General features: G+C 54.5%; 2 protein-coding genes across 15 annotated transcripts; one reads left to right on the forward strand and one right to left on the reverse strand.

Annotated features, from left to right (window-relative positions):
* Positions 1–44: 44 nt before the first annotated feature.
* LOC122820892 (C-type lectin domain family 10 member A-like) lies at positions 45–2,632 on the forward strand. Its single transcript, XM_044098553.1, is given in 9 exon segments — positions 45–205; positions 288–395; positions 893–982; positions 1,066–1,131; positions 1,201–1,293; positions 1,453–1,613; positions 1,685–1,794; positions 2,329–2,440; positions 2,442–2,632. Coding segments are annotated over 9 exon segments (909 nt in total). The 5' UTR covers positions 45–147; the 3' UTR covers positions 2,553–2,632.
* Positions 2,633–3,970: 1,338 nt separating this feature from the next.
* camta2 (calmodulin binding transcription activator 2) lies at positions 3,971–17,697 on the reverse strand. 14 transcript variants are annotated; one of them, XM_044098566.1, is made up of 26 exons: positions 17,592–17,697; positions 16,695–16,771; positions 15,298–15,401; positions 14,895–14,962; positions 14,683–14,818; positions 14,518–14,589; positions 14,265–14,412; positions 14,063–14,191; positions 13,790–13,985; positions 12,668–13,526; positions 12,000–12,590; positions 11,802–11,928; positions 11,453–11,587; positions 10,214–10,380; positions 8,557–8,735; positions 8,401–8,479; positions 8,102–8,330; positions 7,817–8,026; positions 7,153–7,328; positions 6,906–7,081; positions 6,631–6,835; positions 6,479–6,550; positions 5,535–5,555; positions 5,205–5,398; positions 4,691–4,768; positions 3,971–4,615 (listed from the first exon to the last, which is right to left on the reverse strand). In XM_044098566.1, the coding sequence occupies exons 2-26, from the start codon at positions 16,726–16,728 to the stop codon at positions 4,561–4,563; spliced, it is 4,440 nt and encodes a 1,479-aa protein (XP_043954501.1). In that variant the 5' UTR covers positions 16,729–16,771; positions 17,592–17,697; the 3' UTR covers positions 3,971–4,560. The 14 variants fall into 14 exon arrangements, 13 of the variants coding, with proteins under 13 accessions (XP_043954501.1, XP_043954497.1, XP_043954500.1 ...); XM_044098562.1 differs by having other exon boundaries at positions 7,808–8,026; XM_044098565.1 differs by having other exon boundaries at positions 15,298–15,404.
* Positions 17,698–17,890: the final 193 nt, after the last annotated feature.

Raw genomic sequence — 17,890 nt, forward strand, 5'->3', positions numbered from 1 at the left:
ACACACACACGCACACACACACACAGAGAGAGACACACACACACACAGACACGCACACAGCAGGTGTTTTCCAGTCCAAAGTTCTCTCTGGTCGTTGACCTGCAGCTCAGTGTTGGACAGACAGAGAAGAAAACGAGGACAGACATCATGACGACCGAGTATCACGACGAAGTTGAGGACGACAGCAGCTCGTTCTGGAACAAAGGTACTGCTGTGGAGTCTGGACCGGGCCAGAACCGGGCCAGAACCGGGTCCACTGCTGCCTAACCTGTCCCTCTGTCCATCAGAGCCGCGTCCCGTCTCCTTCTCGGCCGTCTCCAGGGTCAGGCGCTGGCTCTACCCCGGCCTGGCCGCCGCCTTCGTCCTGATCTTCATCGTAGCGGTTGGAATCACCAGTGAGTACGTCCCAGTGTTCCCATCAGCTGCTGGTGGACGTCTTGTCCTCCCAGGACGTCCAGCAGACGGTGAGGGGGAATGTCCTCTGGTCTTTGCTGTCCTGATGCTTCTGGAGGAATCTAGTCACTGAAATCATCTGGTTTATGGTCTGACCTTTAGCTTCAGCAGCTTTGACCTCAGAGACTTTGACTGGACCAGAGTCTGTTGCCAGAACTGGTCTGGAGGCAGAACCTGTCCTCCATACGGTCGGACCTGAAGGTCAGGAAGGTTTCAGTGAGGCTAACGAAACGCTAGCAGCAGAGAAGGAAGCTACACAGAGCTAGGCTACAGCTACAAAGGGACGGACAGACAACCTGACCTGTCTGAGGGAACTTAGCAACCATCAGGCAGGTGTTCACACCTGGCAGGTAGAACCAATCAGGGTGGAGCAACACCGGGCAGGTAGAACAGCTGCAGGTCTTGTAGCTCCGCCTCCTCATGAGGTTCTTGTCTGCAGACAGCGGCACGCTGCGCCGGCTCTGGTCCGTGGAGAAAGCGTTGTCCAACCAGACAGAGTGGCTGATGTCGGCCCAGCGGCTCGCTACAGGTAGCACACCTGTCCAGGTGTCCAGGTAACCTTGACCTTGGCCATGACCATTTCTGTCCTCCTGAATCTGCTGTCCAACGCAGACGCAGCTAAAGACACACAGAGGCTCAAGTTCTCTGTGGAGAGCAACAAGGAGCAGCTGACCTCAGGTAACCCCAGACTCAGAACCAAACACCTGGAAACGCCTGATGACCTCTGACCTCTGACCCTGTCCCCAGTGTCTGAAGGCCTGAAGCAGCTGTCCACCCTGGACACCATCAGCAGGACGGTGGCCAAGCTGAAATGTTCCCTGGAGCGTTTCATCAACAATGGTCAGTCCTACTGGTCAGACTGGGACAGACCCAGTTTGATCCTCACTGCTACTGGGAGACCAGAACGCTCTGATGGACTCTGAAAATGTCCTCAACTATTCACTGTCCAAAGACGTCCAGGTTCTGGTTCTGGTTCCATCTCTGTCCTCTCTGTCCCAGGTTCTGGTTCTGGTTCTGACGGCTGCTGTCCTCTGGGTTGGGAGCCGTTCGGGTCCAGTTGTTACCTGTTCAGCAGGTCGGTTCTGACGTGGCACGAGGCCAGAGATTGGTGCAACGGACACGAGTCTCACCTGGTCATCCTGATGAGCGATGAAGAATGGGTGAGACGTTCTGTCCGCAGTTTGGACCTGCTGAGGACAAAATGTTCTGAACCCGTCTCTCGTTGGTCCAGGACTTTGTGACCCGTTTCTCTGCCGGGTCGTTCTACTGGGTCGGTCTGTCGGACGAGAAGTCCGGGAGGTGGGAGTGGGTCAACCAGACGCCGTACGTCATGAACCGCAGGTACGACCTGGAGTCCAGCATCACAGAGGTGATGCACACACCATTTTAATCATTAATATAAGATAAATGTCACTAATCTGAGCTGAGGAGCCACAGGAGGAGCTGCGTTACTCTGCGCTCTGACAGCAGACACAGGGCCGTAACACAGAACCTGGAGGCCCGAGGGGGGGCGGACTCTAAAATCATATTTCTAATTTCCAGATAATAGAAACACAAAAACAAACTAATTACTAAAGTTTATTTTGTGCTGTTGTAACCAGTAAATAATCTCCCTTCAGTTCAACCTTATAAATGGAGACATTGTTGATGTTACTGTTATAAAATAAGTTAGAATTACGTTTTAGCAAAGATCAATGTGATTCTCACAGGCGGTGAAACGTTGTTGTTGTTAACAGCTGCTGAAAGTAACTTCGTTACTTTACAAATCAAGTAATCAGTAATCTGATTAGTTACTTTTTCAAAGTAACTATTCCATCAGTGAGCGGATCTAGATCAGCTGAACGTAGATCTGGTGCTTGTGTCTCCGTTGCCCAGGCGATGGAAACCGGGCCAGCCCGACAGTTGGACCGGTCACGGCATGGGACCTGGAGACGAGGACTGCGCTCACATCCACAGCGACGGGCGGCTCAACGACCTGCACTGCTCCTCCAGGCTGCGCTACATCTGCCAGACACACAGCCAGCGCAGCTGAGCCGCCGCCTGCTGCCCCCTGCTGGCTGGGAGCAGAACGAGCCCAACGCTGGTCCTGCTGGTCCTGACAGACGTCCCAGTTTGATCAGCTTCTCCCCATTTCCAGTTGGTTCCTGTTCATGTGTCAAATAAAGACGTTTTAATCCAGGCTGAGTCTGGAGCTGCGGTCTCTTCTTACTGGCCTTGGAATAGGCCACTTATCATGTTCCCTGTCTCCTGTGGTGTGTGTGTGTGTGTGTGTGTGTGTGTGTGTGTGTTGGGATGACAGTGAGTCCTACTGCGTGCATAAGTGAGAAACCTTTACTGTGACATCATCATCTGGAATATTTCCATCAGAACTGTCTGCTGATGAAGCCCCAGTCCCCTGTAGAGCGCCCCCTGCTGGCTGACTTCCACTATTACTCAGGATGTTAAACTTCAGCTGAAGAGTTTAACATCCTGATGCAGGAGATTAAGGGAATTTATTAGAGTCACTGCTGCATTATGTGAGCAGCAGCAACACGTATGTACAGTTCATGAAACCAGGTGCATGATGGGAACTGTAGTCCTCTGGACCTTCATCCTGAAAGCTGCTGGAGAAAAAACTGTAGATAATGATCTCCATCCTCCTGACAGGAGAACTAGAACCTTCAGGGTGTGTGTGTGTGTGTGTGGTTGATGGATCTCCTGCCTCATTCTCAGAGCTGAGCTTTTATCTGGAGGAACAACCAACAGAAAACAGGAAAAAAAACCCAGCAGAACCAAGAACAGAGAATATTTCTACTTCCTGTCCATCTTCCCTGCTCCACCCCCCGGTCCCAGGCCAGGAGGCGTTGGTACGATCCCCTTCATGACCTTCCCAGAGGTCACCGCTCCTGTTTTCCAGTGGTTCGGTTGCTAATTTGCTAGCTTCACTCCAGAGACAAGTTTGTTTGATTTCTGATGGAACTAAAATATCATCAACAAAGAGGAGAAGTTTGTTCTGTATGGAGGAACAGATTCAGCTAAACGGCTACAAACGCACTGTAAAACTGAACTGATAAACTGAACTGATAAACTGAACTGATAAAACTGAACTGATAAACTGAACTGATAAACTGAACTGTAAAGACAATGTGAAACACAATCCACTCCAGATGATCTGATTCTCATGTCAGTTAGCAGGAAATGAATCGGTGAGACCAGAAACCAGAGAAGAAGAATAAGAAGAATTTTAACCCTTTATGGATCAATTACGGTTTATTTCCTGGTTCCTGATGGAACAAACTAACTTTCACTCACTTGGTAGTTCTGATTTGTTCTTGGACTCCTGTCCCTCTGCCAGGTCTGGACCCGAGTTCTGGACTTGACCGAGCCCAGTTTCAGGTTCTGTTCTCCAGACCTGCAGACGAGTTTGGATCAAAAAACCAAAATATGGAAGAAAAACGGACCAGAGGACAGAACCTCAGACGGGTCAGAGGTTCTGTTGGGTCAGAGGTTCTGTCAGAGCAGGAACCAATCAGACTTAAGGAGCAATCATATGATTTATTGTCAGAACTTCACGTCTCGTTTTCAGAACAACCAGGAAACAGGAAGTCGTGCAAAACGTTTCACTGCAACGGCTGAAGAACAGAGACTGGAGGCCGCAGGCTGGACTAACCAGAACCAGAACCAGAACCAGAACCAGGACCTGGTTCTGGTTCTGACATGCTTCCTTCAGTCTCTGTCTGGAAGCTGGATTTACAAAAGCAGCAGGGGGTAAAGAGGGATTAGACTTCAGTCAGTGCAAAACACTCACACACACACACACACACACACACACACACACACCCATTCACACACACAGTTCATGCTGTAATAAATAGAAGCTCTACTCTCTATTGTGGGTTTAAATAGAAGAAGCTGTGATTTGTCTGAAAGGTCAAAGGTCAGTACTCCAGAGAGTTAGCAGAGCCGATGGGCCGGCCGTGCACCGCGCTGCGTCTGTCAGGCGCCGTTCCAACGCAGACTGGGATTAGACCCAGACGGAGCGCTGGGAGTTCTGACCGACCAGAAGCTGCAGACGGTCAGGAGACGCTGAGCGACTGGACGACACGTCTCTGTCCTCCTCCTGTCCCTCTACGTGGTCAGTCCTCTCCGCTCCAGCTCCCTGCTCTGCTTCAGCTCTTTGATCCTGCAGAAACAGCAGCAGCCGTTACAGGAAGTGACATCATGAGGACAGGTCATGATGTCACTTCCTCTGCCTGACCTGTGTCTGCAGCGCCGCAGGAACCTCATGATCTTCCTGGCCGCCTGGTCCTGCTTCTTGGTCAGGAACGACCCCCTGCTGGACAAAGCAGGAACTGCTCAGACAACGAGTCGTTACTCTGAGGGACCAGGAGCAGCAGGACTCGGCTGAGAGACGGCAGGGACTCGGCAGGGACTCTAGTCACTCCGTGAGACTTGGAGTCAGACTCTGCTGAGACCAAGTCCATGATGTTTGTTAAGTTGTAAAAATAGTTTAAGTAGACAATAAGATTCATCTGATTCCTCTGAACGACTTGGGACTTGGTCAGCCATGGACTCGTGTCAACAAGTCACCAACGGTTGACTGGTTTGTCAAATGATATCCGAGTCACTACTAGTTAAACCATCGTCTCCGGGTCAGGCCAGTTGCCAGGTCTGGTCGTTGGGTCCCAGCTGGTCTCTCCCCTCTCTGCACCACCTAGCGTTAGCCTGGACGCCCCCTTCCCGGCCGCTGCCCTGGGACGGCGCCGCCTTACCTGCTCTTGGGGTTGAGTGCGGCGCCCCCTCGTGGCGCCTGCTTCAGCCTCTCGTACTCCTTGTAGCTGCGGTAGTACTGCTGGATCAGCACGGCGGCCCGCCGGCTCTGCTGGAACCGCTTCTGCTCGTAGTACGACCGGAACTTGGACTGGATCAAGATGGCCGCCTGGGTCATCTTCTTGTAGAGCGCGTACTGCAGGGGGCGGAGCCACAGGGTCAGGTAAGACCTGAACCTGGTTCTGATGAACAAACATCTGAGACCCGGCCCAGCTGCACGCACACACACACACACATCACAACCACCACTACAGCTACTGACAGCTGGTTACCTTCAGAGCTATCCATGTTAGCTAACCAGAGAGAGAGAGAGACGGCAGGTTAGTGACGTTAGTGGAGGACACACACACACACACACACGCGCACGCACACACACACACACACACAGAGCTCAGGTATGTAAACATTAACTGTATGACTGTATATCATTAAGTCCGTTCCACTCAGTCAGAAATGTTAGAGCTGCTGAAACCACATTAGAAACACTGAATTAAATCTCAGTTTGTTGCTCATTTCTGCTCAGTGCAGCAGATTGAACTCATCCTGCAGGGCCGGTCCAAGGCTGCATGAGGCCTGGGGCAGAATCTGACTCAGGGGCCCCTCTTGCTGCTAAAACATCAGCAGCTCTAACAGCTTCTGGGTTGATTTAATCTGGGAGGATGAAGGGGATTAACTGGCCAACCTGAAAACAATCAGTTATAATTACAGTTTATTCATTTGTATTTGTGAACAAATAAATTAAACTCAAAGATGAAACTCAGCATCAGGTTGTTGCTATGGTAACAAAACAATCTAAATATGAATATTGTTGTTTGAACTTTTACAAAGTAAATTTGCCAGATCTTTTAACACCATTGATCATCTGTATAACTAAATTTATGAATTTGTGTTAACATGTTATCATTTTGGCCCCTGAAGCCCTGGGGGCCCGATGGAGCCGCTGACTTCATGGTGATAGTTTCCAGTAACATCTAATGACCCAGTAATATTTTTAGATTTCCTGTCAACTTAACACCTTTAATTCTAAAACATGGCGGACCGACCGCCGTGCTGAGCAGGTTCACTGGGGGAACCCTGCTGTGTGTGTGTGTGTGTGTGTGTTTCTAAATAGAAAGCACCTTGATGTTTTATATTTTGTCAGTTTTTCCTATAATCTGGTTCAGATCATTAAATGCTGAATTTTGTCTTTTTTAAATAAAGTTTATTGAAAACACACCTGTTTGTACTTCCTGTAGCACCTCTGGATGACGGCGGCCGCCATGTCCTGCTGCTCCTTTAACCTTCGACCCTGCACACACACAGAGGAGTAATGCCTCCATCAGGCCAGCAGGGGGCAGCGAGTCCTGCTCAGGCCGTCGCCATGGTTACCTTGTATCGGCGGAAGGCGTTCTGGATGATGCGGGCGGCTTCGTACAGCTCCCTCTGCTCGCCGTCCGTCAGCGTCAGCAGAGCGAAGTCTCTCTCCATCTTCCCATTGGCCGACGCGTTCAGGAACTCCGCCCACGCCGCGGACGACGGGGGGCGGAGCCTCTGGAGGGCCAGAGCGCTGAGCGGCGATGGGGGGCAGACCCACCTGCAGCAGAAACACAGAGCTGTTGGTTCTGGTTCTGGTTCTGGTTCGGGTCCAGCTCCGTCAGGCTCACCTGGGCGGGGACTGGCTGTCCACCGTCTCCAGGTAGGTGGCCAACCAGGTGTCCTGGATGGCCGGGTTGTCCCGCCTCTCTCTGAGCGGAGACTCCGCCCCCCGGGGGAAATCCTCCTGTTTGATTCGCTCCGGCGTCGCCTCGATGATCTGCTCCGCCAGCGTCGCCATGTCCACCTGCCGGGCACAGAGGCTCTGTTAGGACAGCCCGGTCGCCATGACGACCTGCACCCGGCGCTCCAGCCTACCTGCAGCACCTCGTCCTCCAGGTACTCCTCCTCCTCTGCTTCGTTCTCGGCGTTCTCGCCGTAGCGCAGCAGCTGCTCCTCCAGCAGCGCCCGCCGCCCCGCGCTCTGAGGGGGCGTGTCTGGGGGCGGGGCGTTGCTGTAGTCCATCAGGTCTCTGGAGCCGCCGCCGGTTAAACCTGGGGCAGAGGTCAGAGGTCAGAGGTTTCACCTTTCGAAACTGGCACCTAAAAACGTCTTTATTTACATTTTAGATTCAATCACCAATGTATAAACCCAGTAAAGACATCCCATAATAACCTGCATGAAGACAAAAAACCTGTGAGACTGAGAACAACATGGAGGACGATCGACCTGTTGGGTCATCAGCCAGGGAGCAAAGGTCACGGTGAGGTCAGATGGACAGAAGACCACAGCTCAGTGTCTGAGAAAGTCAGGCTGGGATTAACCTCTGTTAGCCTCCCAGTCTAACCTAGCGCTGAGTTAGCCTCACAAGCTAGCACCCTGTTAGCCTCCCAGGCTAGCGTAGCCCTCCATCAGCCTCTGTTTAATTTAATTTTCAGTGAACAGACTGAACCAGATTAGCCAGATTAGCCAGATTAGCTCAGTCATCGTCACTCTGCGCTCTGACTGGGAATCGGTGAGGAAGCGGCGTTACCTGGGTTACCTGTGCTGACGGTCCGGTTCGGCTCCTCCGAGGGAACGGTGGACTGTGTGAAGGACGGAGATGGAGGAGAGACGGGCAGCGAGGAAGAGGAGAGAGACGATGGAGACGAGGGGGAGGTGTCCATGGGGGCGGGGCCACTGGAGTAGGCGGAGCTTGGGGAGGGCGAGGACGGGTCGCTGGGTGAGGGGAGACTGCTGGAGGAGCTGAGACCTGGAGGAGACAGGAGACTCTTACAGCCAATCAGAGAGCAGGATGAGGTCAGGTGACTGCAGGAGGCGGGGTTACCTGTGTCCAGGCTGGTGGACAGAGGGGACGACGGCGGGCCGTCCCTGTTGGCCGACTGAGCGCGCTGCGTGTGCAGCTCCTCCAGCGCGGCGGCGAGGCGGGTGTGGCCGCGGGAGCGCGCCACGGCGAGCGGCAGGCGGCCCAGCGAGTCGGGGATGCCCAGCGCCAGGCCGTTCCAGCTGTACAGCAGCTCTGCTGCCCTCTGGTGGCCCAGAGCGCACGCCCACATCTGGAACGCACAGGGCGCCCGTCACCATGGTAACGCCGCCACGGCAACCGGCAGTCAGACGGGGGCTTACCAGCGGCGTGCAGGAGAAGTGGTCGACGTTCAAGGGGTCCACTTCCTGTTCCAGGTGCAGACTGTCGCTGCTCATCGCCCTGCAGGAAGTGACATCAGCCTGAGACAAGACATGACGTCATCGTGTGGGCGGAGCCAGGACGGCCGCCTGCCTTACCTCCAGTGGATCAGGGTGTGGATCAGGTGGGTGTAGCCCTGGGCAGCCGCCAGGTGCAGCAGCGTCATCCCACGGTGACCGGCCGGGTGATGAAGACTCTCTCCTCTTCCTCCCCAACAGGCTCCTCTCATCATCCGCTCACACACACCAACGATCCTCCTCTCAAACCACTGGGAACACTGGGAGGGACAGACACCAGTCACTGGGGCGGATAAAATGACAACTGCCATCGTTCCAGGTCACCTGACCTGCTTGCCGCCTCCGGCGTGACACAGTCCGTCCACCTGACCACACCTCTACAAGGCCACACCTCCACCCACCCGTCACCTCAGGGCAGGGGGAGCGTCCAGCAACACAACGCAACGCAGCAAATCCTTTAACAACCAACTGGGTACGTGGAGTCCAGGATGGTGGCCATATTGGACCTATACTGGACTGGGTTCTGATTGCCAGAACCGGTCTCCAGCTGGAACCTCTGTTAGCTGCTGATGTATGATGATCCGGTTCATTTAGGACCAGGCGGCGCTGTGGCGCTGTCCGCCCTGTAAAGTCCATGTCTGTGTTCCTGGTTGGTCGGAGAGTTAGCGGCTAATGAACCAGCGCTAACCTGATCATGCAGGTTCAGCCGCTGGTTTTATATTAATATTATTTTTCCAGTTCCATGAAGAATCAAACCATATGAAATGTTTTGTCTAGTCAGTCAGTCACTGCGTCCAGCTGAGCAGAAATCAGAGAAACTATAAACTGGAGCCACCAAGACAGAGAAATGTTAGAGTTGCATTAGAAACATTGAACTGGTCCTGCAGGGCCGGTCCAAGGCTGCATGAGGCCTGGGGCAGAATCTGATTCAGGGGCCCCTCTTGCTGCTAGAACATCAGCAGCGCTAACAGCTATTAGCATTCATGGCCCCTGAAGCCCTGGGGGCCCTTATGGAGCCACTGACTTAATTTGGATTCAACAGAAAAGACATGAAATTCATTTTTATCGTGTTGTTTGATTTTCTGTTTTTAAAAATAGAAAAAAAAAATAGTTTCACTGGTTTTCCAGTAACATTTAATGACGCAGTAATTTTGTCTCGGCGCCATCGGGCTGAGCAGGTTTTCTGGGGGAAACCCTGTGCTGGTTCTGAAGGTTCTGACCCGCGGGTTCTGACGTTGGCACTGAGCTGGTTCCAGATTTAGCTGCTTTAAAAGGATTATTTCTGCTTTCTAGGAACCAGAGAGTTTCCTCTGGTCCGTCTCTGGTCCGGTTCTGGTCCGGTTCTGGCCCGGTTCTGGTCCGGTTCTGGTCCGGTTCTGGCCCGGTTCTGCTCAGAGTCAGAGTTCTGCCAGCCGGGTCCAGTCTGGGTCAGAACCTCCAGAGGAAACCCTCTGAGTACCAGCAGTAGTGGTTTTGGTCCGGGTCCAACTCCTCTCCGTCTCACTGCGGCTATTTTAACTCCTGGACTCCGTCCCACAAAATCCCATGACATCAGCCAGAGGGGGCGGAGCCACAGCCGGGCCAGAACTGGGCCAGAACCACAGAACCAGAACTAGCAGCTGGGCCAGAACCGGGCAAGAGCTACAGAACCAGAAGCTCAGAACCTGAAGGAGGTCGGATTGGACCTGCTGTCTGGACGTTGAAACAGGAACCACAGAGTAAACTGGACCGGACCTACCTGGTGCTGGTCGTCAGGTAGAGGAGGGGGCGTGGCCAGCTGGTTCCCACTCTGCTGCTGCTGATGATGATGATGATGATGATGGTGGCCGTCCCGAGCCGCCATCTCCGCCATCCGGCGCTCCATCTGCTCCAGCCGCTCCAGGATAGACATCCTGAACTGGTTGTCTGCAGGTGGAGAGAGCAGGTGAGTGAGGCTGAGGCTCCGCCCACAGAGGCTCCGCCCACTACAGCTGCACCCACAGAGGCTCCTCCAGCAGCAGCTCCGTCTCCTTCGCTGCGCTGCTGAAACTGAACACGCTTACAGCAGGGCAGCCCCAAGCTCCTCCTACACTACCCACAATGCACCAGAAGCAGCAGGAGGCCGACAGCTGATCAGAACCTGGATCAAAGATCAGCCAATCAGCAGCAAGCAGCCGTCAACAGCTCTGACCAGCAGCGATCAGTGTAAAGAGGGTCATACACACACACACACACACACACTCATAACACACACACTAATAACACACACTCTCTCAGATGGAAACTATCTCACTGACTTCGATCGCCCGCTGCCTGGCTCTCTCTCTCTATTCAGGAAATAAAAGCAGAGGCCAAATATAGACTGATCCAGTTTGACCTGCAGCACACACACACACACACACACACACACACACACACACACACACAGGGGACTCCCTGCTAGCAGCTGCTCTGATCCCTCCAGGACAGAAATAAAACCACAGCTGGTTCTGTTGGGCCGGTTCTGGTTCTGGTTCAGAGTCCAGATAAAACCAGCTGACAGGTGAAGCTGCTCCTCTTCCTCCTGATGAAGAGGATGAAGAAGAGCAGCAGAACCACTAAACCTTAAGCATCAACTGACTGGTACCAGCATCCAGTGATGGCCGATGGTCGTCATGGTGACCGGCCGATACCTGCAGGTGGAGCCGGTCCTGAAGGAGAACCTGAAACCAGTTCCTGTAGAACCGGACCGGGACCCGACCCAAACCCAGAAGGGAGAGGCTGAGATCCTGAGAGGATCACCTGGTCCAGAACCGCTTCAACCGGCCTGGAAAATAATAATTACTGAAGAGACTCCGGTTGCTATGGTAACTCCACATCTATCGGTCTGAAGGAAACATGGCTGCTGCATCAACCAGAACCCAGCCAGAACCTGCTCCTGGACCAGCGGCGCCCCCTGCAGGTCAGGCCCAGTGTTGGCAGAGGAGGAAGAGGAGGGTGAGGAAGAGCAGGTACTGACCGTCCAATGAGAGCCAGTCCAGCTGGGAGCTGGGCAGAGAGCTGGCGTTCCGGGCTCGGTACTCGAACAGAACCGACGACGACACCGACCCACCGGACTCCAGAACCTGCAGACACACCAGGCCGGCCTCATGGGCTGAAACACAGGAGAGACAGACGGGTCCATCAGAACCGGAGAGAGACGGTCCATCAGAACCGGAGAGAGACGGTCCATCAGAACCAGAGACAGACGGGTCCATCAGAACCGGAGACAGACGGGTCCATCAGAACCGGAGACAGACGGTCCATCAGAACCGGAGACAGACGGTCCGACCCCTGTAGAACCGGGCCGGCCCGTTAGCGGTCAGTACCTGGGCAGTAGCAGCGCAGAACCCCGGTCTGGATGAGGGAAGCGGGGACGGCGCTCTGATCGAACACGCAGGAGTACCGACCCGCCGGCTCGCTCCACGGCCCGGTGATCAGAACCTTCACTCCGCCCTGCAGAGAGAACAGCAGCTGGGACCGGAACCAGAACCGTTTGGACCGGTCGCCCCGGGGGGGACGCTCACCTCGGGGTAGGACCACTCTGGGGAGAAGTCTGTGATGGCGGCCAGGCGGGCGGCGGCGGGCAGCGGCTGAGGGAACGGCAGGAAGGAGGAGGACGGCGACGGCTGCGGCGGAACCACGTAGCGGACGCCGGTGGGGAACGCGGCCGGAGCCAGAGGGGCCGCGGCGGGGCCCGTCTCCTCGGTGATGAGGTCAGAGATCAGGTCAGGGAACTGGCTGTCGAAGGAGATGTCCAGCTCCTCAGGCTCCGCCTCCTCCTGGCTGTCCATGCAGGCGTCCTCAGAGTCGTAGCGCCGCCTCTTCTCCTCCTTCACCTGGACCGTTGCTAAACAGGCCGTCTCCATGGCAACAGCTGCCGGGCCCGACGGCAGCTCCAGGGGCTGATGGGAACTCTCGGCAGGGGGCGGAGCTTCAGGTCGGAGCAGCTGATTGGACGACGGTAGAACCAATGGCTGCTGCCCTTCAGGCGGTGCTGGCGTCTGATTGGTGGGTCGGAACGGTTCACCTGACCCGTCATGGCGGGCCAGCAGGAGGGGGGCGGAGCTGCTGTCTGTGTGTTGCCTAGGAGACGGGCTGGAGGGGGCGTGGCTTGTCTGAACGGGGGAGTCAGAGAGACGGGTAAGTGGAAGGATACGGCCTCAGGAAGTAGTCCCAGTGGGACCCGGCTCACCTGAAGCAGGACCAACTTGGTGGGCGGGGCTCTGCCTTCATCATCATCATCATCAGTCTGCTCCTCCAGCTCCTCTTCCTCAGACCGGGACTCCTCCTTCACCCCCTCACACTCCCCCAGCGCGCCCAGCTCCAGGCAGAGCGGCAGGACGGGCGGCGCCACGGAGGAGGTGGGAGAGAGAGAGAGGGCGAGCGAGGGAGGGGGGCCAGACAAAGGGGGGGAGGTGGAGGAGGAGGGGGAGGTGGACAGGGAGGAGAGAGAGGAGGGGGGGGAGACTGAGGAGGCCGGGGTGGAGGTGGTGGGGGACAGGGAGAGAGAGAGGGACGGGTGAGCGAGGGGGGAGGAGGTCCGGATGGAGGGGGTGCACATAGGGGGGGGGCCCCCATAGGTCTCACCCTGTTTGGGGGAGTTCAGAAAGGAGTCAGGGTCAAAGGTCGGGGGGAGGGGTGGGGTGGGAGACGGGGGGGAGGCAGCAGGGGGAGGCGGAGACTGGTGGGAGGAGGAGGAGGTGAGGAGGAGCCCCCCGATGACGGGGGAGGGCAGGAGGGTGAGGGAGAGGGTGGTCTGGATGGGGGCAGGGGCAGTGGGGGAGGGTGGGGAGGGAGAGGGGGGTTTAGCAGGAGGGGGAGGAAGCGTGGGGGGGAGCAGCAGCGACCCAAAGCTCCTCCTCGACCCCGCCTCCTCTGGCGGCGCACCCCCGCCCTCCCTCCCCCCTGGTAGGGTAGCGGCTGTCGCCATGACGATGACCGCATTCTGAGGCAGCGCCACAGTTGCCAAGTTGCTGTGGCGGTCGTGGTAGAAACCGTTGCCTTGGTTACGCATGGTGATGGCGGCCTTGTGCGTTCGGGGCGGAGATGAGCTGTGGAGCAGAGAACAGATTCAAAATGGTGGCTACAGAGCAGAGCTACGCTACAGAGCTACAGCTAAGAACTAGGGTACAGTTTCCCGGCAGTGTCTCCCTATAGAACATGGTGAGTCTCCAGCCCACAGATAAATCCACTTCCTGTCTGAATCAGAATTTAGCTTGGTTCATCTCAGACTTCGTCTATTAGACCAGCGGTTCCCAAAGTGAAGGTCTGGAGGTCATGAGGCACCAAGAGGGGCTACAAAATGAAGACTTACGTTGATGAAGGGGAGGATGCAGGGCTCTGAGGCTGCAGCTGAGGCATCTTGCTCTCTGCTCCTCCTCTCCCTGACTCTCCTGGTTCTGAGGACGGCGGGGAGGCGGCGGGTCCAGAGGAGGATGGCGGCAGCTTGGGGGAGATGATCCGATGCTTGGTGCTGTTGCAGCGGTGGGGAATGTTCACTCCTGGTGACACTGTGGACATGAGGAGACGGGTGGCGGTCAGAGTGACGTCAGAGTGACATCAGAGTGATGTCATGGCAGCCTCTTACCTTGGTTGGTGCTGCAGAGGCAGGCGTGTGTGCGAGGCTGTGGTTTGGTTCTCTGCCGGTCCAGAATATGCTGCACCAGTTCCTCGATGCTGAATTCTCCAGAACCCATGGAGCACTTGATGCTGTGGACTGAAACAAAGAGAGGCGGCGTTAATTCCAGCCAGAACCCGGGTCGGACCGGCCGGTCTGCTCGGCGCCGTACACATGGGCTTCAGCTGGCCCAGCAGGTCGTCCCGGCTCCACCTCAGGGTGTCGTGGCGGTCCGACACCGTGCACAGCAAAGGACTGCATCTCCCAGAATCCTCTGGTGACGGCACGTTCAGGTAGTGGACCAGCACGATGTCTGGGTTCTGCCGGGAAACACAGGAGATCACAGTTCTGATGATCAAAGATCTGTGTTTCAACAGGCTGCATGGTTCTGATCCAGTCCACAGTACCGGCTTGGTGTTTCTGACCTGCAGCAGCCAGTAGCATCGTCTGTGGAATGTTGGCACGATGGAGGAATGGACGTAGCAGCCGTAGAGGCACTGGAACAGCAGAGGAACACTGGATGACCTCCACCACCCTGTCTGAACCGTCCTGTGTGAGACTCAACATGACCTGCAGGGGGCGCCGCCTACCTCCAAGCCCTGGACCTTCAGCTTCATGTGGTCCTCTCTTGTCGTCTTCCCATCCTTCCTTTTCTTCCAGCAGTATCCATCCTTCCTGTACTTCACCTTCTTCCTGTTGTAGAGGATGATGCTGCCGTTCTTCGGCCTGAAACACCCAAACACGACCGGTGAGACCGTGACGCCCTGCGCGCCGTCTGGCAGGCGTTTCGTCAGGACTGTACCTGGTCTTCAGGGAGCAGCAGAGCCACTCGTCATGTCTGTCGAAGGATATCAGGTAGGAGGCGATCTCCTGCAGAGCAACAAAGAACGGGTCTTTAAAGAACCGACGCGGGAACGGGTCTTTAAAGAACCGACACGGGAACGGGTCTTTAAAGAACCGACGCGAACCGACGCGGGAACGGGTCTTTAAAGAACCGACGCAGGAACAGGTTCAGGCTCTCAGTGGAAAAAGGAATTTATTTAAAGGCTTTGACAGATCAATCTAAACACATGAGGCGTTTTACCCAAAATAATCTACAAATAAACCTGTGAAGTTTCTACTTTTCTGTTTCCAACCTGATTGATAAAGTCAATACAAGAACCCAAAATGGATCAGAACATCCGGTCAGAACCGGCTCCCCTCACCTCGTTAGTGTTCCACCTCAGACGCTCGTTAGGCAGGCAGGCCGAGCGCGGCAGACACTCCAACAGTTTGTTGGGAACAAACACCTTCCTCTGGCCTTTATTCTCTGCTGACAACACAGACAGTAACGGGTCAGAACAGAACCCGGGTCAGAACAGAACCCGGGTCAGAACAGAACCCGGGTCAGAACAGAACCCGGGTCAGAACAGAACCCGGGTCAGAACAGAACCCGGGTCAGAACAGGCTCACCACTGACTAACACAACAAGGTCAACATAAAATCCTGTAGTTATGAGAGAATCATTGTTAATGTGATGTTTTCATCAGTCAGGGTCAGTCAAGGTCAAAGCTTCACAGCTACAGTTATTATTGAACAGTGTTGGTATGAGGTCAGAGACAAAGAGCTGCATCCATCCAACATCCATCCATCATCCATCCATTCATCCATCATCCATCCATCATCCATCAAACATCCATCCATCATCCATCCACCCATCCATCAAACATCCATCCATCATCCATCCATCCATCATCCATCCATCAAACATCCATCCATCCATCCATCATCCAACATCCATCCATCATCCATCCACCCATCCATCAAACATCCATCCATCATCCATCCATCCATCATCCATCCATCAAACATCCATCCATCCATCATCCAACATCCATCAAACATCCATCCAGTCCCAGGAGCACCAAGTCCAACCAGTCACAGAGCATCATCATCTCCTCCATGTCTAGATCTGCCTCTGAATAGAACATTTAGGTCATTAGCAGAACTCTGGAGGATTTATCTTTGCAATAATGAGGCAATGAAGCCATTTGATTCCTGTGTTTTCTACTTGTGGCACATCTAGACACTGCAGGACAGCGACTGGAGGACTGGAGTTGGACACCCTGGTCTAGATGATCTCGGATCAGAAGGAGTCACAGTTCCTCCAGAAGGTTCTGGTTCTGTCCAGAGGTCTCTTCCATCCGGACCTCCTTGGCTGTGGAGGAGCAGCAGTTCTGCTCTGAACACCTCCAGGAACCAGAATGTGGTTCATCCAGACCAACCAGAGGACTGAAGACGAGGTAAGAACCACCTTCAGTCAGTATGATGTCAGTCTTATATGCTGACATCATCAGCTCCTCTGACATCACCTCAGGACTAAGAGTTGTGGGCACACAGCGGCCCAGGAGGCGGAGGACACGCTGGGCCTTCTGGACAGAACCGACTGACTGAGCCCAGGTTGATGGGGCCGGAGACAGGCTGAGCAGAACCTCCAGCCTGTCTCCCATCCAAGGCGCACAGCTGAAACACGTTTGGTGAGGCGTGTTGAAAACATGCAGTTTCCACGGCAACACGTAGGTAAGAGCAGCCTGGCTCTTACCTGCAGGTGGATGGCACTGACCTGTCTCCGTGGAAACCATCTCCTTGTTGCTCATGGCGACGGGTCTTACAGGATGGACGTCCACGTGCCCTGTCCCGCTGAAGACAGAGAGACAGAGAGCCGTTCAGCGCCCCGATCAGCTGCGCGCGCGCGCACACACACACACACACACACACACACACACACTTCCTTCAGTGGAGCCCAGTTGCCTAGCAACAGCCAAATTTGGATCCACTTTGCATGAAGAGTGCTTGAATGACACTGTACATCGGTGTGTGTGTGTGTGTGTTCAGACTTATATAACATGTTGAAACAGTGAACACACACTTCACCGCATCACACCTGGATCGGAACCGGTTCGAAACGTGTTTATATTAAAACACATGACTGTTGAATGCGACTTATTAAATGAGACACTTTTAATAATTATATAACAATAGTGATATAATCAGCCTAATCGGTCCATTCTCCCACACGGAACCAGAAACTCCTCCAGGAGGCCGCTGGAAGGCCACGGACTCTCCTAGATGCGGTTGCCGCCTCTCGACGCTTCTCCCCGGCTGTGGGAGTTCTGCTGCTCCCGTTCTGTTCGGAGCTAACGGCGGGAAGCTGCTCAGCTCCGCAACGTTGACTTACAGGCTGAACGAAGCAGTGACAGCTATGAAACCCGACCAGAACCGAACCCTGCCGCTGTCGGGCTGTAGGCAGCAGGAAGGTACCGGTGATATTCTGGAGTCCAACAGCGGTGGATCAACACCTGTAGCAGCCGAGCTGCAGGGCTGGAGCTCCGGGTGAGACAGCTCCGCCCGCAGCCCACTGCCACTGCCAACACACCGGAAAATAACCCGACAGGAACCCAACCTACAGAACCGAGTCCGGAGCAGCTCACAAATAAAATGCCACTTAAATCTCATTTACCTTCCGCCTTCAGCTCAACCGCCATGTTCTCTGTCTATGGCGTCACTGCGTAGCAACAGAGAAGGGCGGGGCTACGACGGAGGGTGATGGATCTGATCCAGAGGACGATTTATGGGGGAACTTTACTGCCATAATTCGAGAGCACACATTTTCAGTTTAAAAGCAGGACTTCATGTCTCTGTTCTCAAAACTTGTAATGTATTTAAATCTGATCATTTTCCATGATCTGATATAAATCAGATAATTCATCTTTAAAGATTTTTGTGATAAACCATGAAGTTTTACAATCTTTCAACAGA

Source organism: Gambusia affinis, linkage group LG18, assembly GCF_019740435.1.
Source record: "Gambusia affinis linkage group LG18, SWU_Gaff_1.0, whole genome shotgun sequence".
NCBI classification, from domain to species: domain Eukaryota; kingdom Metazoa; phylum Chordata; class Actinopteri; order Cyprinodontiformes; family Poeciliidae; genus Gambusia; species Gambusia affinis.